At 31.7% G+C, this 27,550-nt stretch overlaps 1 protein-coding gene across 5 annotated transcripts in view; it reads left to right on the plus strand.

Moving 5' to 3' along the window:
* The window catches only part of LOC145241543 (exocyst complex component 1-like), a 128,817-nt gene that overhangs the window by 74,160 nt on the left and 27,107 nt on the right, over window positions 1-27,550 (plus strand). For all 5 annotated transcript variants that reach the window (XM_080104604.1, XM_080104607.1, XM_080104606.1 and 2 more), the window contains 2 exons: window positions 17,185-17,208; window positions 21,418-21,498. In XM_080104604.1, the coding sequence (XP_079960730.1) occupies window positions 17,185-17,208; window positions 21,418-21,498 (105 nt within the window). The remainder of the gene's footprint in view (window positions 1-17,184; window positions 17,209-21,417; window positions 21,499-27,550) is intronic.

A 27,550-nucleotide genomic window follows, 5' to 3' on the forward strand; every position in this document is an offset into this window, starting at 1 on the left:
GTTTGGTGATGTCACATTTTTTCACGTTTTTTTTTTCTCCTTCATGGTATGGATTTGAGCCTGCCTACCTACTACCACTTTTTTCTTTGCTCTATACACACCTTCAAACACTCGGGAAATTTTGGACACCCAGGCTAGTGATAAGATAGAGGTTGAAACTTGATAGTGTAGGACCTATTAAGTTATTTTTATTTATTTTTTTTTTTTGTCTAAGAGAGAGAAACTAGTGGTTGTTTATGTACCAGCTCAGATGTGAACAACGTTTGATGCATTTTCAAAACAAAACATTAACATTTAAAATATGTGGGGTGATCATTCCTTTAACCTTAAATAAGCTAGGCTCATATATTATATACATGACAGTTCTGTGTTTGTGTGTTTAGCTGAAAGTAAAAAAAAAAATTTTTTAATTATGAAACAAACAGCCACAAAGTTAGTATTTTCTTAATCAGCATTGCCCTTATGAGTAATATCTAAAATTTATTAAAAAGTATTCTTTGGAGGTCAACTGACCCAGTCTTTTTTTGTGTATGTGTCTGTGAAGAGGTCATTAATTTTATTTGGCCATTTTATTTTTTAGATGCACGTGTATGTTCAATTATAGAGAAATGAGCTGGTGGATAGAAGAGAGATAAGGAGCGGGAGGGAGAAAGATAGAGATAGGTAGAGAAATAGTCTTAATAGAAATATATTAAACTTTTGCTCCAAGTACCACCAGGTAGCCCTGCTAGTTTAAAACAACTCAGCACTCGCTATAAGCTCTAATATAATTAAACAATGTTACGATTATAGAATAATAAACCAACAACGTGTAAATTTAGATCAAGACTATTTTTAGATGACATTCCCAAGAAAACTTTGTACATAACATCGATCCTGGGCTTTTTGGATAGGAGTAAAGTGTAGTGTCTGTTCTGATACTACACTTCATCTTTCTGTCCTCGATTAATGAAGGAGAAATCGTTCTAAATTGAGAAAATTAAAATTTTTGTTCCAATCCAGTGTGCCTCTTTTTGGGGAGCTAGACTTTTCCCACATTAAAAATCGAACTAGTATCTAAGTTTGGCTTTGTTGGAAGGCAAGTAACTAGAAACATAGATACCAAAGAAAAAAAACAGACAAAAAAGCATTCTTGACAAGCTTCTGGGCTTGACCTTTACTCCTGATCTGAAATGGAACACATACATCAAATCTATTGCCAAGGCCGCTGGAAAAATGGTGGGATCCTTCTATCGATCCAGTAGATATCTCACTGCTGATGCAATTCTCTATGTATATAAGAGCCAGGTATGTCCAAGGATGGAGTACTGTTGCCACATCTGGGCAGGAGTTGCTGGAAAGGACTTATCCTGCCTTGATAGAGTTCAAAATAGACTTTGTAGCCTAGTAGGGGATGTCCTTTTCTCTTCCCTGCAACCTCTTTCTCACAGAAGAGATGTTGCGAATTGTCTCTGCTTTATCGTTATTTTCATGACAAGTGCTCGACTGAGCTCCAATCTATGCCCCCCCTCCCCGCGTTGCCAAACTTTCACAAGAAACACTCGTCTAGTTGAAAACACTATCAATAATTCCCCTCTTTAACTGTGCCTAAACCCAAATGTAGATTCCATGAACAAAGCTTCTTTCTTAGAACTGCACGCCTGTGGAACTCTCTACCATTTTCCTGCTTTCCAGCTGACTACAATATGGTTGTCTTCAAGTCCAACGTAAACAAGTTCTTGATAAGCTGTTCTACTTTAGTTAACAAATTTACCGAATTTCCATTACTAACGATTACTATATTGTCCAATTTTACTACTGTACACGCTTTAACCCTTATCCTCGAGTGGCCTCTGGGCCTTGATAAGTGGTGATGCCTATGTAAAAAAAAAAAAAAAAAAAAATGCCACTTCGCAGACACTCCATACATTTGGAATTTTAACGTCTATGCTCTTAACAATGGCAACAACAAAAAAATAAAAATATTCTATGCATGTCATAGACATATCACATATTTCTTTGCTTCAGATTAGTCATCTTGAGAAAGTTGAGCAATAACGATGAAACATCAAGGAACAGATAAACAATTTTTCCCTTTTCTATAAATGCTCCCTATCTTGGCTTGAGCATATTGGAGAGGGAAATAAGAAACTGCCGCTAGCGTATAAAGCAATTCTCTTTGCGTAAACAAATAGAGCTTACGCGTTTGAACAATGTTTGATCATTGTAATTTCACATACACACCTTAGTAGCAGCCAAATAGCATACCGATTAGAACCTCCGACTATCGCCTAGGTGGTCTAACCTCAATCCTGGCTTGAGGTAGTTGCTAGTCTAGCCACATTGAAGAGCTGTGATACAACGAAACTGTGGATGACACACACACACACACACATATATATATATATCATAGTAAATACAAAGTTGTAAAATAGAAGTTTACAATTAGTTTTTATTATTCGGCAAAATACTCCAAAAGGTAATTAGGTAATCCTTAATCTGCAGAGTTTCAAAGAATGCTAATTCTTCTCATCAAAGGAAAAACTGTTAGCAAAATAATCAGATAGGAATGCTATTAGCATTTCTATGCATTTGCTGGTTATTGCATAAGATAAAACTAAAAATTTTATGAGTTTTAGTCATAAAATATAAAAATATAAGTAGAGAAACAATTCATGCAAACAGTTCTTTTAGAAATATTTTGAGGAAAAATTTGAGGAAATATTTTGTGTATGTATGTGTGTGTGTGTGTATATATATATATACACACACACTTCAGAATAAAATTCAAAATACAGATTGGATCACTTCACCCACTGTTATCAAAGACATTCACTTTGGGTTTTACCATGCAATTTGGATGTGAATTTTTATATCCTTTTCATTAACTTCCCTTACTCTATGATATTTAAATACTTAAAAAAAAAACTTTTAATTGTGATTTTCCATGTCTCACTGACTTTAGCAAATAAGGTGTAAACCATAATAATTATTTGCTAATATTTTCTCCTCTAAAGAGATGGTAGACATCGACATCCTATGGGATGAGGAGTTATAATATTTCAAACGTATTCTTTGTCTTACATAGAATAATTAAAATCTTTTGATTTGAAATTTAACCATTTCATGTCATAAATTTTTTAATTTATTGAATCACTAAAATTTGAGATATATATGATTTGTAAACAATTCAAATATCACAAGTATATTTAAATAACATTTGTATCATTTTATTTGATAGATGGTATGTCTTACATATGTACAATTATGTTATCAAGGAATATATATCTTTAACAAAGCAAAACTTATCGAGATAAGAAAAGCTCAAAACTATTAGGAGGAGCAAGCAATAATATTAAATGGAAGATGAATAAAAGTTATATATAACTTTATTATATCATCATATATTTGCATTTTGTATGATTCTAGTCCTTCTCTTCAGATGAGAAGTGTTTAGCTTCAGAATGCTCTGGCCTAAAGAGGTTTCTTTTCTTTCTTAATTTTCCTTATTGTTGTGATGATATAGAATCATATAGAACTTTTATTGCTCATCTTTCATTTATTGATATCTTTCTCTCTCTCTCTCTCTCTCTCTCTATATATATATATATATATATATATATATATATATATATAAAGAGCAAACAGCTAATAAAACATGTTAAAAAACACTTTGAAAAAGAGTTAAAAACATTTAATCTGAAAAGGAAACACTTGATAAGTGGATAGTCCTTAATCCACGGAGTTTCGAAGAAATACTTTCCTTCTCATCAGAGGGTAGGAATTAGGAAAATGCGGAATCGGATTTTGCATACAAAAGTATTTGATGAAACTACAAGTCATAGATCTTACTTGATAACAAAAAGTGAAGCAGAGGGAATATGGTGAAGAAAAATGTGCTTACACGTGAATGGATAGTCTGGTGAAAGGTAAATAATCCAATGACGGTAAAATTCAAAAATATAACTCCAAGAAAGTTAATTGAGTTTCCATTTGCATTATTATTAGCTCTATCTCCTATTTGGTTTTATCGAGCTTTTACATCTGGTTGAGATGACTTTATGAATATTAATTCTTTAATATTTATAATATACTTTAGTTTTACCATCTTGGATCATTTTGGTAATTTTATTTCTAATTTTTATTTTATATATATATATATATAGAGAGAGAGAAATAGGAAAAATTGATGATGAACAATAAAAACTGAATAAATTACAATATTTATTGATCCATCAAAAATTCAAACAAAGAATTATAATAATTAAAAATACTTAACCCATGGATTTTCAAGGATAAGGACATTTCATCAATTTTATTTTTCATCATTTTTTCCTATTTTTTCAATTGCTTTATCTATATTGAGCATTTTATTATCTTGATAAGTTCTAATTTTAAAATATATAGAATTATGAAATTAAATATACATATTAGTTGAGACAGTTAATGGGAATTGGAAAAGTGGAACTTTTTAGGGTATCAGAATCTGAAAAATTTGTGCTTATTTTTTTATGCCAAAAATGATTGCTTTAATTGTTCATTTTTGTTTGTTTTTATTACAAAACTTAATCTTCCCTTGCTGGTACTAATGATAAAATGATGAATATTTGATTTTGAATTATCAGTAAAACTAAACACACATCTACAAGTGTGTTTTTACTTTTGCAAAAATACAGGGTGGAACGATAAAATGGTCGCTCCAGAAAAGTAGACATGATTCCATTTCTGTTTGATGAAAACCAGATTTCTTTTTTTGTTGTTGCAGGCCATTTACTAGTTGGCCAGTTGTGTATAAATTGCAAGAGCAATAGGAGCCTTCTATCATGTCTGAAAGTGACACACTGTTCAATGAATGAGATCGGAGATGCACCGCTGTACAACTCATGCTTTCTACTGATCCAAGTCATGACAACAGGACCATTGCCAGCACCCTCAAAATGCAAATCTAGATGGTTCAATGCTTAAAGGCACAGCTCAACAAAGTTTCCGACCTATGGTTATGGTCTTTGGGTGTGATTTCAAGTGATGGCCACATCATGCCACCTCACATTTTTGATGTTGGCTTGAAAGTCAACATCAAAATGTACCTGGATGTGCTGAAGAGTTTGGTGATCCCCTGGTGCAATCAGGTGGCCGCTGGCAGACCATGGGTGTGGCAGCAGGACTTTGGGGCTACGACTTTGTACCCTTCTCTCACTGCCCTCCTCTCCTGACCTGAGCCTGTCGGACTACTTCGTTTGGTCAAGCACTGAGAACATCACCAACAGAACCCCACCAAACCCTAAAACCAGCCTGATCACTGCCATCCGCTGAGTATACGTCAAGCTCCCACCAGCGCTTATGGAAAAGGCATGCTCCCAGTTCCAGACCCGTATTGAGGTGGCGATTGAGGCTGAAGGCGGCTACATTGAATAGATGTCAGATCTACTACATAATCAAGTTACCTGAATTGATTTTTTTTCACTAAAAGTTTTAAAATCTGTATTGTTTTCTTTAGGGTGACAAATTTATCGTTCCATCCTGTATATTTATGTATTACATGGACTTTTATAGTAATCCCCCCCCCCCCCAAAAAAAAATCTCCATGGCTAAAAATATAGAGATTTCAAAAGAATCAGAATAAAAAATTTGGAATGGAATTAGTAATTCTATTGGAATCGTCTTACCACTAATATATATTTTGTTTATATAAATATGTCTATTACAAATTCCAAGATTTTGTTCATCTTCTGTTTATTTTTTTCAGTATGTTAAAACGTTCAATTCTTAAACTTCATAAATAAAAGGATTGGTATAAATCAAATGAGAAATATCATTGATATAATATAATTGAATAAGCATATTTTTCCCATAAACACACACACACACGCATATATATATATATATATATATATATATATATATATATATATATATATATATATATATATAGTATTGATGGGCTAATTTTGATACAATTACCAATTTAAATTTTTTTTTTTAATTTCTAAATATAGAGTGGGTGTTAGAATTAAAACCGATGTAATATATGCATATATTTTTACAAATGTATAAATATGCTTGTGGAGGTGGGTCTATAGGTTTTTGTTTTACTGGTAGTCTTAAATCAACCAATAATTATTATTTCATCATTACTACAAAAATGAAGTTTTTTTGGTTTTTTTTTTTTTTGCATCAGAAAATGAGCACACATTTTTCCAATTCCAATACCCCAAAATGTTCTGATTTTTCAGATTCCCGATTCCGATTAATTATCCCGACACTAATATATATATATATATATATATATATATATATATATATATATATATATATATATATATACACACACACACACACACACACACACACACATTTTTCTAATGGTTTTCTTGCCAGTTTTTTATCTATTAATTTTCTCTGTTTTAAACAAAAACAAATCAAACCAGTTAAAAAGGATCGTTTTTTGGCATTGGAAAATGAGCACACATATTTCTGATTGTGATACTTCAAAAGGTTTCAATTTTCCCGATTCCGATTAATCATCCCAATACTAATACACACGCACACACATTTATTTTTCTAATTGTTTTCCTGTCAGTTTTATCTATTAATTTTCTTTGTAAAATTCTGCCGACCTAGAGAATACATCAATTTCTCAAGAAGATTAAAGAGTGCTTCAGCTCTATTTCCTTGTCGGCTTGTCTTAATTTTTTTTTTTTTTTTTTTTTTTTTACGTATAATGTTTAAACATGAAATCGTTTCTTGTTTCAGGGTATAGCCATAACGTTTCTTCTTTTCATGAATGTATTTTTGATTTTAGCACCGTATCCAAATCAACAGAACTACACAAAATTGTTTTTCTTTCAATGTGAATCTAATCTAAAAATTATGTATCTGACACTGACTTCTTTACGAAGAGACTGATGAAAATTGTAATCTCTTGCATGAATTATCCATTTTTTTTTTATTTCCTCAAGGGGAGTAACTTTGTTTTTATCAAGGAGTTATTTCCCTTATGGCGACTCATTCCTTCAAGAATCGACATAAAGAAGGCTTGTCTATGTATGTGCATGTATGTCTAGCTTGAGAGGAATGGGCTGGGTAAAGGAGAAAAGGAGGATGTGGAGAAAATGGGGAAGGAGAAAGAATGAAAGATAAAGGTAGAAGTTTTGATAGAAATATGTTAAATATTTGCCCCTGAGTAATACCGGGTAGCCCTGCTCGTTTAAAATAAATCTTGTGGAAGACTTCTAATCAGCATTCATTATAAACTCTGATACCATTAATGTAACGACTTCTACAATCCATTTTCTTTTGATGGAACTGTTTTCTAACTATATAAAAGGTAAATGCTTGCGTGTTAGAATAATCGATACTTGTGCAGAATTTGAACCAGCCATAACTAACTGAGCTTATGACGTCAACCACCGGCTTTTGTCGCGCGTCACCAATTTGCAAGGCATAACAATGTTACTCAAGGAAAATATGGAAGAAAACCTGTAAATATAATAAAATCACCAGAAAAAAATAACAAAAATAAAAAATAACAACGACCTACAGTAACAATTTCTGTTTTATTCTTGTAACGATTTTTTTCAGTGAAAAAAAGTTTTTTGTTTTTTTTTCAAACATTTTTTTTGTCAAACAAAATAAGCTAGTCAAATTTTTTGTGTGTGTGTTTTTGATATTTTTTTAACAAAAAAAACACTTTGTCATGTCAAATTTTTTGTGTGTGTGTTTTTGATATTTTTTTAACAAAAAAAAACACTTTGTCATCTATTATTTTTTTTGTATTTTTTCTTGGTTTTTGTAACTAATGTAAAGTAAACTTTTTTTTTTGTAACTAATGTAGAGTAAACTTTTTTTTTTGTGTTTTCTTTTCATGTACATTTTTTTCCCTGTAGGGTGGGACTGAGCAACCCTTTTTTTTTTCTCTTTTAATTAATTTAAATTAAGACAACCGGGATATTCCCTTAATATTTTGTCTTGATACACCACTTAATTTATTGATTTCTTTTTTCAAATATTTTTCCCCCAAAATCGTCTGCTCCTTTGGCTGATTGGCATCTCACATTAGATTACAATCAAACCCGTGCGCATGACGTCATGTTCTGAGCAAAGCCAGGCAGACAGTTATGTCTGATTCAAATTCTGCACAAGTACCGAATAATTAATATGTTAACAGAATAAGAATGTTAATTAATCTCATGATTTATTAATTAATCTCATAATTTATTATCTCATGATTTATTAATTAATCTTATGATTTATCAAGATAAAGAAATATAAAATCCTATCAAAATGATTTATTTCTGTTTTTATCAAATAGAAATTTTAAGAAATAACAAATAACAACACATAATCTATATATTAATACTGTAGTAGCTTTAATGTATGTACATATGCAACACAGTTTCCAGATTATAAATTATTCAAATGATAGAAGGTGATACCATACTACAAACATTAAATTAATATATAGATATGCTAATTTAATGTTCATAGCATGTTATCACCTTCTATCCTCCTTTTTAATAAATAGGATCTCCCAACCACCGAAGATGTAAAAAAAAAAACTAAAATATACCTTCTTGGTCTTTTGGCTAGGATCCGAGGGTAGTTCTGTTCTGTGGGATTTCCGTTCGCATCGGGCGTCTATACAATGGAAATATGTCACAGACTCCTATGAGGACTTTAGAGATTAACTGTAATAACCAGATATATTCTTACACTACATTAACCAGATTACTTAAATATTTTTCCAGTTTTTACAAAAGGGTTACAATAATATTGTGGAGTCTCCATTCATGCCGAACGTCCACAGAATGCCCAGCAGTGATATATAACCTATGAAAGATGCAGCTGTGGAATTTCTACAGGATCCGCTAATATTTAATTAATAAAATATCCTGTCTCTGAATTTTTTGAGATGAGAATTGATAATTTAGATTATTTGTATTATTCAGCCGACTGTTCTCATCTTGAGTGTTATTTTCAAAATGTTTCGATCAATCTAACCTTCAACCTTCTTCAGAAGTATCATGTCAAATTCAGAAATCTGTGTGGAATTTTGAACAGTAGAGATAACTGTTAGGGATTCTTATGTTGTTTGGTGTGATTTTTTGTTTGATTTTTTTTTTTTTTTACAGAACACTGCAAAATGTCAATTTTTTTATTTTTTAATATTATTTATGCTGTTTAAAACTATTGACCTTTCACATAAAATTAATTTGATAATATTTTCAACTACTACGAATATAAATTTAAAGCTTTTTTTTAGATTTTGTGGAAGTGTTTTGTTGTTTTTGTGTTTATAAATTAGGATATTTCTGTTCTATTACTTTTCTAAGCTGAAAATATAGCCTCACGTCTTGTGACTATTTACTTGCTATTCCTGGAATTACTGAGCAGATGAACTTGTATGAATAGCTATTAAAAAATATGTGGGTAGAAATAAACAATGTTGGATAATTTTGCAGTATAGTTAAGAAGAAAAAACAAAACAATAGACAACAGATTATGCTTGTTAAGATAGAATTGATGTATCAATTTTCTTAAATATTTGGTTTTAAGCAAAAACAACGGTACTTGTCATGTCGAAAATAGTAATATATCCAAAAATTACGAAAATTCATCAAGTAGAAAATTATAAATAAATTATATGGAAAATTATTTATAATAGTAGAAAATTAGAAAATTATTCATAATAAATTATACGGAAAATGTGAACACCTTGAAGATTACAAATACATGGGACATACTTATCTCCCTTTTCGCCATTTTAAAGGTAGACATATTGTTTTAGACAAAGACCTTTTCTTTCTTTTTCTTTTTTTTTTTTACTAAAAACCGATAGCAGTTGTTCAACTCAAATTTTCATAATTTTTTTGATAGATTACTATTTTCGACATAAGTAAGTACTGCTGTTTTTGCTTAAAACCATATATTTAAAAAATCGATGTCAACTCTATCTTAACAAGCACCCAACAAATAACTGTTACCAAATGTAAGAAACTGTACTTTTCTACTTAACTGTATAATTTTAATGTGTGTTTACTGATTGCAAGCATACGTATCATAGTGAGGCTCTGGAGAATGTCGTCAGTGATGTCTCTGCATGGATCACGAGAGAGTTTTATGTCTTTCAACATCGTACTCTCTTCATTTATAACGTCTGGACCCTGCACAAACTATCCTGATTTGCTCTTAATCGTGATTATCTGTAAATTTGTTATTGTCTATTAACCAAACTTGCATATTTTCTTACATAGCTGCCAATCGCCTCAAAATATTAAATATGTTGGGAGCTACATAAGCTTGGCTAAGTAAAAGTGACAATAACAAATGCATAAATTATAATTCTTACAATTGGCAAATTATACAGTTAAGTACACAAGTTATTTGTTATCCAGTAGGAGTTTTTGTTTTTTTTACCATCACTTTTTATCTTGTTATAACAATACTGTATAACCGTTCAATATTTTATTACCGTCATTATTAGGGCTATGACAAGAGAATACTCTTTTCATTATTTTGACTCTCGAGTATATATCAGTTAATATCTTATGTTTTTTTTTTTTTATATATAGAGTGATGTGGTTTTTGATTAACTGTGTCGGATATATACTCGAGTCAAAACAAAAGAATATGCTTTTGTCATAGCCCTAGTCATTATACAACTCTTATGTTGCCCTCTGTCAAGGACAGATAACCCAATCTTACTAAATACGTTATTTCCTTTAGTCCATAACATCTAAAACATTATCATTCAAAAAACAAGTTAAAAAAAATAATCAGCGATACTAAATAAGAAATATAGGTGCTTGCGTAGATTAGTGATATTCTAAACCAATGCATTTCAGGTTCAGGGACATTTAATTCAATAAATTGTAATACCGTACTTACGTATCATGTCTAAATTGGTACACATTTAAAAATTACAAAAAATGACCCAGTAGCAAAATAATAATAAAGTATTTATCAAATTATTTTATGCTTTATTTTATGTTTTAATGTACAAGTGCAACCAATTGAGTATGACAGACTGACTTCCTTGATTCAAATTAAGGGTTCACTATTTTTAAACACAAAATGTCAGAACATATTTACGATTATGAATGACTTTTTTTTTGTTAAAAATACATCTGGCACATCTTTTACTGGATTATTTTTCATAATTTTTAAAATTTATACTAATTTCGACAGGGCATGTATTATGTACATAATGTTTTCACCTGAAATGTGTTGGTTTAAAACATCACTAATCTACACAAGCAGTGGAATATATTTTGAACTAAAAACTAATTAAACCAGATTTACTTTAAGCAAATGTGTTTTTTTTTTTCATAAAATTAAAGTATGATTATTTCTAAACTTAAGTATAATTATTTATGTAAATATCTAATCTTTTATTTATTCTTTTGTAGATTATTTTATTTTTTTATTTATTTTTTTTGCTTTTATTTTTTGACCCCCATTATTTGATCCAAGCTTTTTGTTATTGCTGTTCTTGTTCCATTTTTGACAAAATTTCACCTCATGCCTGTTGCCGCTTTGTTTTCTTTTTTGTTCAATTTTTTTTTATTTGAAAAGTGAAAAAAAATAATTGAGTTCCCCAGTTTATTTTAATATTTTTGTTTATAACCAATTCTGTCTTGTCAGAATTACATAAAAAAAAAAAAAAATTTGACACTATTCAAAAACGCATGCAAAAATATTTAATTGATCTTGATCTGAGCTCATCCAATTTATTAAAAATCAAAACAATCCAACATTTTCCATCAAAAATTACGTTCATATTAACAAACCTAAAATTGAGTTTCAGTTTGAAATCTTTTTTTTTCCTCTTTTCATTCTTTTGTTTTTATTTATTTACTTGTTACAAAGGAGTAACCACATATCAAGGTTCCAAGGCCACTCGAGGATAAGGGTTAATGAATGTATGGTGGTCACTGTGACAACAGTGTAGTAATCATTAGTGATATTAGGTTGAGAAGAAAGTTCTTGTGGAATTTTTAATTTTGATTTCAATGATGTATTTTCAAATAAGTTTTTGTCATAATGCCTTTACCATATGTATATCTAATCGTTTAAATTACAATCGTTTTAAAACAATTATGTCTTCTTTTCAAAACATTGAATATAAGATGAAAAAAAAAGCAAATTCACACAATTTTCTTATTTTAATTCAAGCTAGAAAAAAAAGCTGCTGAAACAGATTGCGATATCAATGAAGCGTTTGACCCAGGAACCACTACTGAATGCACAGAACAATGGTGGTTTAAGAAATTTCATGGTGGTAATGAGCCTTGTAGATGATGAGCATAGTGGTCAGCCATTGGATGTTGACAACGATCAATTAAGAGCCTTAGTCGAAGCCATGCGCAAGTGTTCGAGAACTTGCTTCTGAATTAGACGTAACGTATACAACGATTTCCAAATACTTGAGATTGGAAAGACATAAAAATATGATAAATTGGTGCCTTACAAATTGAATGACAACCAAAAAAATGCTGTTATGAAGTGTCATTTTCCCGTCTTTTACACAACAAAAACGACCCGTTTCTTGACTGGGTTGTGACTTGCGATGGAAAGTGGGTTCTTTACAACAACCGATGACTCTCAGCTCAGTAATTAGATGCTGATGAAGCTCCACGACACTTCCCAAAACCAGAGTTGTACCAAAAAAAGTTCATAACTGTTTGGTGGTCTGCGACTGGCCTCATCCGTTTCAGTTTTTTGAATGTAGGTGAAACCCTACGGCAGTGAAGTACTGTCAATAAATGGATGAAATGCATTAGAAACTTTAACAACACTCAGCATTAGTGAACAGAAAAGGCCCAATTCTCCTCCATGACACTGTCCGACTACACATTGCTAAACAGAAGTTGAACGAATTTGGCTATGAAACTCTGCCGTATCTACCATACTCTCCAGACCTCTCACCTACCAACTACCACTTTTTCAAACATCTTAATAACTTTTTGTGTGAGAAATGCTTCAAAAACCTAAGTGATATCAAAAATGCTTTCAGTGATTTTTTATCACCACCAGAATGCAATATTTTTATGTTGCTGGCATAAATAGACTTGTTCTGTGTTGGTAAAAATATGTCGATTCTGATGGCGCTTATTTCGATCAATAAACTTTTGTTTGAGCTGAGCTATGTGCATCTAAATTTAAAAGTTAAAAACCGCTAGAACTTTTTTGTAAATCTGATAGAAATTATTTATATGTTAGTATGACTCTTACAACCTATTACTCCCTACTTGCAATTATAGATTCACCCAAATTCAAAGAAAAATTTAAGTTAATATTTATCAGATGTCACAAAATTTACGAAAAAAATAAAATAAAATAAAAACAGCAGCAAAAAAAAAAAATGTATATTTTTACACTAGTGACTGTTTTAAATTACTTTTAAGTCTTAATTTATCTGGAAACTGTTTTAGTTTGAAATTTTAAGTTATTTTGAAAACTATTTTTAAAAAAGTGTTTGTTAAAATAAAAAAAAAAATCATTTAATTCGATGAATTGTAATTAATGTTTTCTATTGTGTTTGTATTTATTTTGATTTTCCAAGAACATTCAAAGGTCTGTAAATTTTGTGATGGTCTCCTCTTGTTTTGATTCAAACTCTTCCAAAAAAATGAAAACAAAATGAAAGCTCAAATGCAGAAGCGACATTTTTTTTTTTTTTTCTTTATTTTCAAACTTAATTTTTCGGGAAGTTAATGCCTATTTTTTATTTCATTTTAAAAGTTGTAACATAAAATACACTAAATTATACCTTGAAAAATTAAATATTAAGAGTAAAATATAGCTACATTCATAGCAAGCAAAGATATTAACAACAACAGCAAAATCAATAACTCAGACACAAATTTATATTATGATTTTCTCAAATTGAACTTTTGGTGCTTCTTTATTATTAGTGTAAAAATCGAAATATTGAATTTCAAGTAAAACTAATGGTTTCTATTTAATTACCATGTCGCAATAATGAAAATATTCCAAATTTACGAAAAATGATAGGTAGAAAATTATTTATTAATGAAAACAGTTTTCAAAAACAATTAGCTAAAATCGAAAATTGGTAGAAAAACCCACCTAATAAATGTTACCAATTGTGTGAAAATTAACTTTATTTTGTTAATAAAAAATCCTTGGTTCTGTAGATAAAAAAGTTTAATATTGTTGAAAAATGGGTGCAGCTACACTAGAATAGCAAAATTCGGAAAACAGAAAAAAATCAATTAAAAAAAACAAAAACAATATCTAATGCTTTTGTTATATGGTTTAATTGAACTATTATTCTCATCTTGGGTGTTATTAGCACAATGTTTTAGCTGCTGCAACCTGCTACCTTCTTCAAGTGTTGAAAACGTGCTTCTTCTTCTTCTTCTTCTCTACTAAGGAAACGAGGGTGAACCATGGGGTTGAGGGTGGGTCTGTAGATCATAATCCGTAATCAACTTAACAATTGTTCACATCTCATCTCAAAAATTCAGAATTGCAATAGTATCTAATGACTTTTTTGTGTCAGTTTCAATTAAAAGCAATGGTTTTTACTTAATTAGCATGTCAAAAGTACTTAATATTACCGCATTATTTATTTAGTTTTCGATTTTTTTATCATTAAAAACTTTGCCATATTTCTTTGGGAATATGTGACAAAATAACAAAGGAAATGAACTCTTAATAATTTTTAATGCAGAATTTATTTAAAAATTGGGGATAGTTACACTTTATTTACCTCTCCTTGGAACTCTCCAATGTTTTTTTAGTCAAACATTTTATTTTTGCTAATTTTCATCAAAATTGTTTTCTTTAATAATCTTTTTTATACCTTATTGTTTTTCATAATTTTTGGATAGATTCATTACTGTAACGTGGCAACTAAGTAGAGACCATTGATTTGCATTGAAACTCAATATGAAACATTTTTAATGTCACTATTATGATGTAGTTGCACTGAAAAGTGTTTCTTAGAAAATACAAGCATAAAATCGATCTAACTTATTTCTCCTTGCAGGAACTTGAGCAGTGCCATACTAAGAATGGCCTGTATTAATATCAACTTGATCATGGTTGATGGAATGACGAATCCTTCTTAATATATGTACAAATGTACATCGGAGTAAAAATTGTTGAACACAATATTTAATCAAACTCCAATTCTCATAGCTTTGTCTCATTGTTCACCAGACAAACTCATTAACTTTTATCCTTGAGTGGCTTTTAGGATTTGATAAGAGGTGACATGTTAGTACATAAAACAAAAATATATATATGTACAAACCAAGAGAAAAAAATATTAATTCAGACTCTGGCTCAGATTCATTTTATCTCATTTATTTGTGATGTGTTCTCCAAATTAATTTCATTTTTCTTACATTATTAAATTTTATTCAATTTTATTTTATTACTTTATTATTTTATGATTTATTTATTATTTATTTATAAAATTATATATATAAAAATTTGATAAAAATATTCAACAAACAAAAAGCTTTTCTAAAAGATGATATACTATTTGATGCATTTGATCTTGTATGAAATTTTTGAACTTGTTGTTTTATAAAAACAAACTCAAAAAAACTTTGCAACGCATAAAGAAATACATTGAAGTGTCTGGTGCAATTGGTTGTCTAGCAAAACTTAGGATTGTAGGATTTAGTTTTGTATAGCATTTAATCTTTCCAAAAGACATCGTTCATTGTTTTTATTTTTTCTGTGGCTTATTAATTCACTTGGATTTAGGGTCATAAAATACCGACATTGATTCCTACTATATTTTTTTACAAGTTTTCCAAAAACAAAATTTATCACTTTTTAAAGATGTCTGCAGAAAATGAAAGACATCATAATTTTCAACGTTTCATAATTTTAATAAAAATTATTCAGAAAAAAAAGAGACGATATCTGACAACATGAATGAAAAAAATATTTTTGTAAAATTCTTATGAAATTTCAGTAAAATTTATGCCTTCTCCAGATATATAAAATCTTGTATAATAAAACAACTTATTAATGAATAAGAACTTGATATAATTTGCTTGAAGCATTGTGTGTGTTTTGTGTGTGTGTGTGTGTGTAATATATATATATATATATATTATATGGCAATAACAAAGCTATTGTTTCGGCATAATCATGTTGACACGTCGGTTCCTGCTGGATCACCGAAGTTAAGCAATGTTGAACCTGGTCAGTACTAAGTGTGTGATCATTTGGGACTTTCAGGTGCTGAATGGCTCTCCACTTATTTCGGCATTGTTGCCAGTCGTCCTGGTCTTCTTGCCACTGGACTCGAACAGTGCCGATTCAGGAGAGGTATGGTTGGAAATTGCACAACACTTGCCTCACAATTACACGTGCTACTGCCCCTAAGGGGTATCCTTTTTCTTTCAAGACTGAACAGAAGCATGGGGGTTTCGGTCAAACACAATGATCTTCATCAGATAACCTTTTCTCTATTTATTTCTTTTTTATTAACGTTTAGGAATATAAAATGTCTTTAAAATAAAGACTCCTAGAAAAAAGAATGTTCAACTGTTCATTCGGTCTTCCTCAGTGCATATATATGATGTCAAAGAATTATCCTTAAGCTCTCTTTTCTTCTGTGGAACGAATATCAATTTTTTTTTTTTTTTTTTTACCATTGCTTATTAGAAACGATTCATAAAGTTGATCCAAGTGAGATTTTAATTTTATATTATTTGCTATTTTTATATATACATTCCATTTTAAAATCATGATATTCAAAGTTGAATATTTTTTGATTGCAAAGCGTTTTTTTTATTTTGTTTGTATCAATTAAAAAAATTTTTTTTTTTCTTCTCAAACAACTTATTTCATAAAAAATAATAAATAATGGAATCATTTCTCTGTAAGAATTTCTTTGACAAAGGCAATTTTGAAAATTTTAAATATTAACATAATTTTATTAAAACCATCTAAAAAGTATTTCTCGATTTTTAATGGATATTTTTTTAATTTGCATAAATTTATTAAAATGTTTTTATTTTTCTTTTATTAAAAAGCTATCATCCCTGAATTAAATTTTTAATTTAAGTTTTGAAGTTTCAAGAAATTTATTTTCTTCAAATGTTTAAAGAAATATACAATAATTATTATTTATTTTTTTGAAAGTTGTACATGTCTCATTTTGTATTTGTTAAAAATATTAATTTCTTCTTTTTTCTTTCCTTCCTTCACCAGGAGACAGATGAACGAAGAAATGAGGTGAGATTAATTTGACATAAGTTCTTGTTCAATCCTTACATCTCAGTTGCAATATGCATATGCTTTTATGGGGTAATAAAAGTTAAAAACAAAATATTAAAAGTTTAAAAAACAACAATAAAGAAATGCTCAAGTTGGTGCCATTTCTCGCACTAATGCTCAAGTCAAAACACAATATCAAGTTAATTCGACTTTACACAAACACGCCATGTTTTTAATATAATAAAAGGATAGATTTAAAACTCAAGAATCCATCTGTTTCTCTATTGTTATTTTCTTGGAAGGTATTCGACTGAACTCCAAAACTCGTCATATAGTAACAAAAAAACTTTCCTTTCTTCCTCCATATGCTTAGCATTAAACAGAATTGCCTATTTTGTCGGTGAAGCCACAAATTTGTCAATTGTAACTCCATGCAGAAGAAGAAAAACAACTCCCTTTGCAGAAATACCTGTTTTTCCAATTATTTCCAATTATTAATTTTGTCTAAGAATTAAACTTTTTGGTCCACTGACAAAGGAGTAATTCACTCTCGTTCGTCTGTTTGCACTTTTCTCAATAACCACACCTTGGATTTTTTAAAAATTTTGCACAACCATTAGTCATGATGAAAGTAAATATTTGCCAAAACGGATTTTTCGGGATAACTTTGGTTGTCCCCCCCCCCTCCCTCCAGGGGGCATTGTAGGGGTAAAATTGTCCCCAAATCATTTGTTTGCACTTTTCTCAATAACCACGCCGTGAATTAAAAAAAAAAAAAATTTGCACAAACATTAGTCATGGTGAAAGTAAATTTTGGCTAGAACATATTTTCTGAAATAACTCTGGTTGCTCCCCTAGGGGGCATTATAGGGGTAAAATTGCCGACAAATCAATCATCTATTCATTTGTTCGCACTTATCTCAATAACCATGCCTTGGATTTTTAAAAAAATTTGCACAAACATTAGTCATGGTAAAAGTAAATTTTTGCCAGAATGGATTTTCCGGGATATCTTTGGTTGCCCCCTAGTAGCTGTTATAGGGGTAAAATTGCCCCCAAATTGTTCGTCCATTCGCACTTTTCTCAATAACCACTCCTTGAATTTTTTTGAAATTTTGTGCAAACATTAGTCATGATGAAAGTAAATTTTTCACTTGTGGAGTGGAATCTCGCATGCTCGGCTTGTTTCCCAATTATTTTCAATTGTTGATTTCATCTGAGAATCGATTTTTCTTCCAATCAGGATGACATTACATGCTGAATTATATATTTCTCTTGTTTATAAAGAATTATTTTGACATTTTTTTTTTTTTTTTCAGTTTAGTATTTCAGTGTGATTTTCTGAAAACATCAAAATCGCCATTGCATTAATAATTTTCTTTCTATTTCTTGTCCCCAATCCACATTATCCTTTCTAATATCCATAAGAGTAGTGTATTCACAAAAATATCAAATGATCATCCTACCTACAGAGTTATATTCCACGTGCTAATTTAGCATCAAATAAACCGAAGATGGTTGATATGCTAGAAACCAAACAGAATTATCACAAATGGTTTCTTTTCAAGAACTTTCCATCTGTGAATCACATTATCACAGGAATGCTTCATTGCAGATTACATAACCGTCCTCAAGTCCAATGTGAACAAATTCTTGTCATAAACTACCCTTCTCAATAATCAAGTTTTGTTCATTCTATTAATGGTCATTAAATTATTAATTGAATCAAATTAAAAAAAAGAAAAACCATAATTAATTTTATTAATGTTATTTTAATTTCTATTTTATAAAATTAATGCATCAAGGTTCTGAATGTACCAATTTTACTTCCACCTGGTAATGTCACCGACTTCGGCCGTTCCTGGGTTCTGGGTGGTCACTTGGTACCTGCTTGCAAAAAGGTTGCTGTTCTAATGAAGACTGCAGATGTTAAAGGGTTCCATTTTGTCAGATTATCACTCGCACCACGTTGTCAAAATCATGAAGGCAATCATCCATTGTTGGTCATCCATCTTCTGTTCGAATATTTTATGCTATTTGAATCTCACACTAGACAAATGTTTTGCTTTTTTGCTATAGCATTTCAATTACCAAAATATTAATCATGATCATAAAGATGATTAAGTAATTTTTCTTTTAAATAAAAAAAAATGGACAAAAAATCTTCTATATAAAAGGCTACATGTCTGTCTGTCTGTCTGGATATTTTCAAACTCCATCTCCTCCGAAACGAAAAGTCGCAGAGCAGCACTAAGGGGCCCCAAATGATTGGATTTTTTACAGACCGTTCTTTTATGGGTCTTTAGCCGGTTAAAATAGTTTTTAAGAGATTAAAAATGAGTCAAATCTGAGAAAAAAAAAATCGTTATACATTTTTTACATTCATCTTAGCTTATTTTTAATTTTTAATTGGTTCATATGCGTGTCACGTTGGTACAGTGATAATGTCACCAGCTTTGAAAGCTACAGTTTCAGTTTCGATTCTAGCTGATGGCACCCAAATTACTTCTTTTTTTTTTTATTTTTGAAATCACGACTCTATAATAATATATGCAAAATCTGGACAAATGAAAATATCACATTTAAGTGTATTTTATGGCCAGGCAAAGCTGGCCACTCCCCACCTCCACTGCTAGCCTTTAATAGATGGATATAATGTTGACTATAAAATTTAAGAAAAGTTAAGCCCTGTATAAACTAGTTAAGAGAAAACTGGTTTTAATTAAAAATGGATAATATTTGATACACGTTTATTAATTTATTTCTTCATCTAATAAGAATTTTTATTTTATATTTGTTTTTGTTTCTTTATTTAATTTAGATGATCAAACTATATTAGATGTATGCAGAGATGCAAAAGTACTCATTCTGAACTCATGTAAATAAATTAAAAAGAAAATTCTTTTGTTAAATTGGTTGTGTTGAAGTTCAAGTGTTCATCTTGGTTTCAATATTTTATATTTCCATAGATTCGAATCTCAGACCAGACAAATGTTTCTTTTTTTTTTCTGTAGCATTCCATTTATTTTCTAGCCAGTTTCAATCATCATCATAAAAACGGATTTTTTTTTAATGTAAAAATAAAAAGGATAAAAATAAGATTAATTCTTTTTTATTTTGTATCTTTACACCAAACTCATCAACACAGTTTAATTAAAAGGCAAAATATGAATCTCATATTAAACAATTGTTTGGAGTTTATTTTGTTATAATATTCCAGTTATTTCCTCGTCTATATCAAGCATCATCATAAACCTGAAAATATTTACTTTTTATTAAAGATGGATGAAAAATATTTAAAAGATGTTAATTTCTAATCTTGGTTATAAAATTCAATTAGTTTAATATGTGATCATTACGATAATATTTTTTTTACCAGTATCAAAATGAAAATATTATGTTTTTTTTTGTTTTTTTCTGGAGATATATTCCAGTTGTAAAAATCAGAAAAAATTCTATTTTTTGATAGAAATAGAATGTGAAATTTTAAAAGTTGTGTTAAGTGATGGTGAAAGTCATTCAAGTAATATGTTGACTGCCTTGATTGGTGACAGCACGGCTGTGATCAGCCATGCTTTTTTTTTTTTTTTTTTTTTTTTGGTACTTGTACAGTTTAGTCAAGACATTAAAAAATGAAAATATCGAAAAGTTTAAATTGTATGTATCTGTTATAGAACGAAGTTCACCAAAAAAAAATTCACTTAATTCCATCAAGTAGTTTTTTTTTTACAGTGGAAAAAACACATTTTTATGAGAGCACGTTGAAGGCGGCCATATTGGATTTAAAAAAAAAACTTGTTTGAATTTTAGAAATGCCAAAGGGAGATAACTCCAGTTAAAGCGCTGACACCCCTCCCCATCTCTAAATACCAGCTTTTCTTCCTAAAAATCGAACATTTTGCTCGGTATCATAACAATTGTTTTTTCGCTGTAAAAAAAAAAAATTACTTGATGAAATTAAGCAAAATTTTTTTCAGAGAACTTCGTCCCAAGACGGATACATACAATTTAAACTTTTTTTTTTTTTTTTTTAAATAAAAAGATGGATGAAAAATATTTGATAGATGTTCTTATAATCTTGTCTCTAAAATTCAAGAAAAATTGAGAAACCCCATATAAATGGATACTTCAACTAGTTTTATTAATGTGCCTAATTCATACCGGAGGACTTTTTAATAATAATTATGATTTCCCTTTATTTAATTTATTTTCTTTTTTGTTCTTTAGACGTATGATGACTGAACTGTTCCCTACTTTGGAAACAGAGTTAGAAACATTCATTACTTTTGCAGACAAGCTGGATGGATGGTAAGCTTCTCTTTTTTATTTTTATTTTTATTTATCTTACAATGTTTCACTTTGTTTGGTAGATATCTTTTTCCTAAATATTTTCTTAATTTTATTTTGAAGGTATAAAAACATATTTTACAGTTATTGAAGTAGTCTGCTTGTCCAAAGACAGGACTGCAATTTGAGAAGGAAGATAGTATATATGATTCTTCTAGAAAATCTCTGGATAACGAACAGGAAAACCTCAGCACCACTTTTTTATTGAATAATGGAGGAATAAAAAGAAATTTAAAAGAAAAAAATTGATGTACAAAAAACAAAAAATCTTTTTCTCTGAAACAAAGACTATTTTTTCATAAAACCTGGATATTTTCCCAGCTTTGGTGTGGGCATTTTCAAACGGTAATGTTTTCAAGGAGCAATGTATTTAAGAATATAAATATCCTTCCTATAAAATTATATCTGACAACTTTTACAGCATTAAATAATCTATTGATGGTTGGTATACCACCGTGCCACTTATTGGGTGGATTTTTATCAGTATTTTTATTGAGTTTTGAGCCATAAACAACACTCCAAAGCAGCATGTTTTTGTCGGCCATCTTGTCAGCGGTTTAACTTAGCAACTCAGCACTGCTTGTTTTTCGAATCGAATAAACTGTTTAAAATATGTTAAAACACACAAAACAGGTAGGTAGAAGAGTAACTTGTCTTGTCTTTGGTAACATTTATTTGTTATATCTTTGAATTTTTGACTTTCTTTTTTGTTTTTGTTGGCTTCTCTGCTAAATCTCCTTAAAACAAATTGAACCACCATCATCATATTCTGTTTAAAGGAGACAAAACCAGACATATTCTAAGTGAAACTGGCATAAGGCCGACCACTTCCCTAGATGAGTTCATAATTAAGGGATACTCTAACTTAACATCTAAATCTGACCCCCAAAATCGCCATGGGAATGGAATATGTGCCTATATTAAAGATGGCTTTCCATGTGGTAGGGATATCTCCAGAGAAGACCCTAATTTACCTTATATGTGCTTCCGGGTTGCACTAGCTTACACCACTGCATTTATATTTGCCCTCTATCGCCCCCACAACAGTGGGGTTAATATCTTTAAGAGTATATCTGAGAAAATTGACCACATCCTGTCTGCTCATCTTTTGGCTAACATTCATATTTGCAGTGACTTCAATATCTATAATGTGGAATGGCTGACACACTCAAATAAGACAGATGATGAGGGGAAGTTCTGTCATGATTTTGCCATTGCCTATGACCTCACTCAGATTGTTCACAAACCCACCTTTGTGCCCGATACTATGTCAGTATGCAAGCCTTCTAGATCTTTTTCTCACAACTTCCCCATAGCTATGTTCATCTTCCGTTCTATCTCCTCTGGGATCCTCCGACCACTCCGTTGTATCAGTTAAGATTAAAATGAAATGTAATAAGTCCTCAGACGTACCTCTCCACTGTACTGTATATCGATACTCTATGGCTGACTGGGATAGCTTCCGTACATTCATATCTGATCTACCTCTGCATTCCATATTTAAAAACGATGTGTCCTCTATAGTATCAGACCTGACGGAATGGTTAATTGTAGGTATAGATCGTTTCATACCCTCGAAAAAGTTCCAGCAAAAACCTAACAGCCAGCCATGGTTCTCTCCAGAATGTGCTGCTGCCATTGCGCACAGAAATCACTTTTTCCACTGCTTCCAACGTAATAGATGACTGAGACTAAAGCTGCCTTCAGGACTGCCAGCAACCACTGTAAAAGAGTAATAAAAAATGCAAGAGAGCTATATGCTCAGTCTGTTAAATCCAAAGTAGCTGATCAGCAGCTTGGTTCCCACCAGTTTTGGCAAATAGCAAACAGAATCCTGAACAGAAGCGTGTGTTCTATCCCAACGATCATCAATGGACCTGAAGTCATCTCGTCAGCCAAGGCCAAACTATTTGCCAAGAACTTTACAGCTAATTCTACCCTATGCGACGAAGGCCATCAACTCTCAGTATTTCCTCCTATAACAGAAAACATGCTATGCAACATACAAATATTTGTGCGTGAGGTCGCCAAACTAATCAAGAACCTTGATTCCAGTAAAGCAACTGGCCCTGACGGCATTCCAGTTATAGTGCTGAAAAAGCTCCAACCAGAACTTGGCCCCCATACTTATAAAACTGTTTAAGCGTTGCCTTAAGGAGAAGTGCTTTTCAACACCCTGGAAAACCTCATCAGTATGCTCTGTATTTAAGAATTCAGGCGAAAAGTCATCTCCCTCTCAGTACAGACCAATAAGTCTCCTGTGTGTCATGAGTAAGTTGTTGGAATGCATATTAAATAAAGTAGTCAGCCACCTCAACAGAAACAACCTTCTTAGTGACATGCAATATGGTTTCCGCTCCGCAAAATCTACAGCAGATGTGCTAACAGTTATATCTCATATGATTAGTGAATCTTTTGACAAAGGCTTCCTTTCCAGGGTAATTGTTCTTGACATATCGAAGGCCTTCGATAAGGTATGGCATAAGGGCATACTTCACAAGATTTCCAGCTACGTTATCACTGGAAATGTTTTCTCAATTATTAAATCATTTCTCTCTGATAGGTTCATAAGAGTAGTGGTTGATGGGCAGAAATCAGAGGCCCACAGTATTAATGCTGGAGTCCCTCAGGGGTCCATCCTGAGTCCATCCTGGGCCCAACTCTCTTCCTGATCTACATCAATGATCTCCCAAAACACATACTTAAATCATTCGTTGACATCTATGCTAATGACACGACCATCTATGGCAACACATCAAAGGCCGTAAATGACAGTTCTCTGATTCTCTCTCCTCTGATCTTGAGCGCTGATTACTTTTAATGCATCTAAAACCAAACTCCTATCTTTACATCATCAACGCTCTGATCCCCATCTGGTAACAATTGAAATGGATGGCTCTCGTCTTGGGGAGGCTTCATGTTTTGACAAGCTTCTGGGCTTAACCTTTACTCTGAAATGGAACACGTACATCAGGTCTGTTGCCAAGGACGCTGGGAAAATGGTAGGATCCTTCTACCGCTCAAGAAGATATCTTACTTCTGATGTAATTCTCTATCTGTATAAAAGTACTGCTGCCACATCTGGGCAGAAGCTGCTAAAACTAGCCTATCCTGCTTTGACAGAGTACAAAATAGACTTAGTGGGGGATGTCCTTTTCTCTTCCCTGCAACCTCTCTGCCACAGAAGAGACGTTGCGAGCCTGTCTTTGTTTTATCTTTATTTCCATGTCTGAGCTCCAATCTCTGGTCCCCCCTCGCCAATGTTTCATGAAAAACACCCGTCTAGCTGAAACTACTTTCATTAATTTTCCCCACTCTTTATCTGTGCCTAAATCCAAACGTAGATTCCATGAGCTGAGCTTCTTTCTTAGAAGTGCACGACTGTGGAACTCTCTTCCGTTTGCCTGTTTCCCACCTGACTACAACTTGGATGTCTTCAAGTCTAACATAAACAAATTCCTGACAAACTGCCCCCCTTAAGTAAGACACTCTATCAAATCTCCAATACTAATGATTACTACGATACTATCCCATTGATTACTGTTCACACAATAACCCTTATCTCCGAGTAGCTTCTGGGCCTTGATAAGCGGTGACCTCCATGTAAAAAAAAAAAAAAATGTCCGTCTCACATACTGGCATGTGTTGAAAAGCATTTAGAAATTAACCTTCAAATTAAACTGTCTTTGATTAGGTTGAACCGTCTTCAGATATAGACTTCCTAACCTAAAATGCACCAAACATTGATGTTATTTTTTTCTGTTCCCTTTACAAAATTCAATCATGTTCTGCAAAGTCAAAAAAAACGCCTGAGGCGCTCTTACTGAGAAATCCTGACAGAGTTCCTCTCCTTGGGGGTTGCTGACTTCTTAATCCCACTTTCTGATCTGGTGTCTAAGTTCTTGCAGTGGGAGAGAACTAAAAATTCTTCCTAACTTCCAGCATATCACTACTGAAATCGGTGACAAAGCAAATCAGCTCCTTTGCTTTTTATCTCTCATGCCTACTTCTTCCCTGCACCATATACATTTTTTTTATTACATTTTTTCCTATATTTTTATACTTTCATTAACTTATATTTATTATATAAATTCAAATAAAAACTTATATTTTTAAAATTTAAAAATACAAATTAGTTTTATAATTTTTATAAAATTTCAAATAAAATAAAAACTTATAGAATTTTATTAAAAGTGCAAATAAAGACTAATTGTGTTTATTTTTTATCTTTTTATAAAGTTGTTAATTTTTATTGTTTAATTTTCAATAATGTCCTTTTTTTTATTTTAATAAATCGCTTCACAGTAGAAATACTGAAGAACAATAGAAGTGAATGAACTGATTTGCCTTGTCACTGCTTTTTATAGCACTATGCCTGAAATTAGGAAGTACATTAGCTGACTATTCAAACGTGCATTAAACTTCACAAGATTTCCAGCTACGGTATAACTGGAAATGTTTTCTCAATAATTAAATCATTTCTCTCTGATAGGTTCATAAGAGTAGTGGTTGATGGGCAGAAATCAGAGGCCCACAGTATTAATGCTGGAGTTCCCCAGGGGGTCCATCCTGGGCCCAACTCTCTTCCTGATCTACATCAATGATCTCCCAAAACACATACTTAAATCATTCGTTGACATCTATGCTGATGACACGACCATCTACGGCAACACATCAAAGGCCATAAATGACAAAGCTCTCTCTGATTCCCTCTCCTCTGATCTTGAGCACGTCGTTCAGTGGGGGAAGAGATGGCTGGTTACTTTTAATGCATCTAAAACCAAGCTCCTATCTTTACATCATCAACGCTCAGTTCCTCATCTAGCATCAATTGAAATGGATGGCTCTCGTCTTGGGGAGGCTTGATGTTTTGACAAGCTCCTGGGTTTAACCTTTACTCCTGATCTGAAATGGAACACGTATATAAAGTCTGTTGCCCGGGCCGCTGGGAAAATGGTAGGATCCTTCTACTGCTCCAGAAGATATCTCACTACTGATGCAATTCTCTATCTCTATAAAAGCCAAGTACGTCCAAAGATGGAGTACTGCTGCCACATCTGGGCTGGAGCTTCAAAAAACAGCCCATCCTGCCTTGACAAAGTACAGAATAGACTTTGTGGCTTAGTGGGGGATGCTCTCTTCTCTTTCCTGCAACCTCTCTGCCACAGAAGAGACGTTGTAAGCCTTTGTTTTATCGTTATTTCCATGGCAAGTGCTCGTCTGAGCTCCAATCTCTGGTCCCCCCATGCCAATCCTTCATGATAAACACCCATCTTGCTAAAATCACTGTCAGTAATTTCCCCCCACTCTTTATCTGTGCCTAAATCAAAACGTAGATTCCATGAACATAGCTTTTTTCTTAGAAGTGCACGCCTGTGGAATTCTCTTCCGTTTGCCTGTTTCCCACCTGACTACAACTTGGACGTTTTCAAGTCCAACATAAACAAATTCCTGATTAATCGCCCCCTTAAGTAAGACGCTTTATCAACTCTCCAATACCAACTATTACTACGATATTATTCCATTGATTATTGTACACAAAATAACCCTTATCTCCGAGTGGTTTGATAAGTGCTGATCCCCCCCCCCAAAAAAAAATTAAAAATGTGTATTTGAAAACATAAAAAAAAAGAAAACAGGACATGAAATTAGTGCATAGTAAACGTGGTGATTAGCAATGAGTTTTCTACTAATAACAGTTATGCTGTTGCTGCTTTTGTCTTTGGTAAGTTAAATCTCTTTTAAGTGATGTAATGAACAGGCATACATCCGGGTTCCTTCACACAAGAATATGATTGGCTGATGTAATCAATAAATACAAATGGCTATAGCAGCCTGGGAGAGACGTTGAAAGATATGCCGAAAGCTTCAAGCTTAAGCAAACAGCCGTTCATTAAGGCGGTTTACAAGATTGTATTACTCACTTATTGTAGTCAAGACCACTAAGCTACTTCAAACAAATAAATCCTTTTTTATTTTTCTATATCAGCAAGAAATAGAGGATGAAAATGAA

This window comes from Euprymna scolopes, chromosome 20 (assembly GCF_053919585.1).
Source record: "Euprymna scolopes isolate OS-2025 chromosome 20, ASM5391958v1, whole genome shotgun sequence".
NCBI lineage: Eukaryota > Metazoa > Mollusca > Cephalopoda > Sepiida > Sepiolidae > Euprymna > Euprymna scolopes.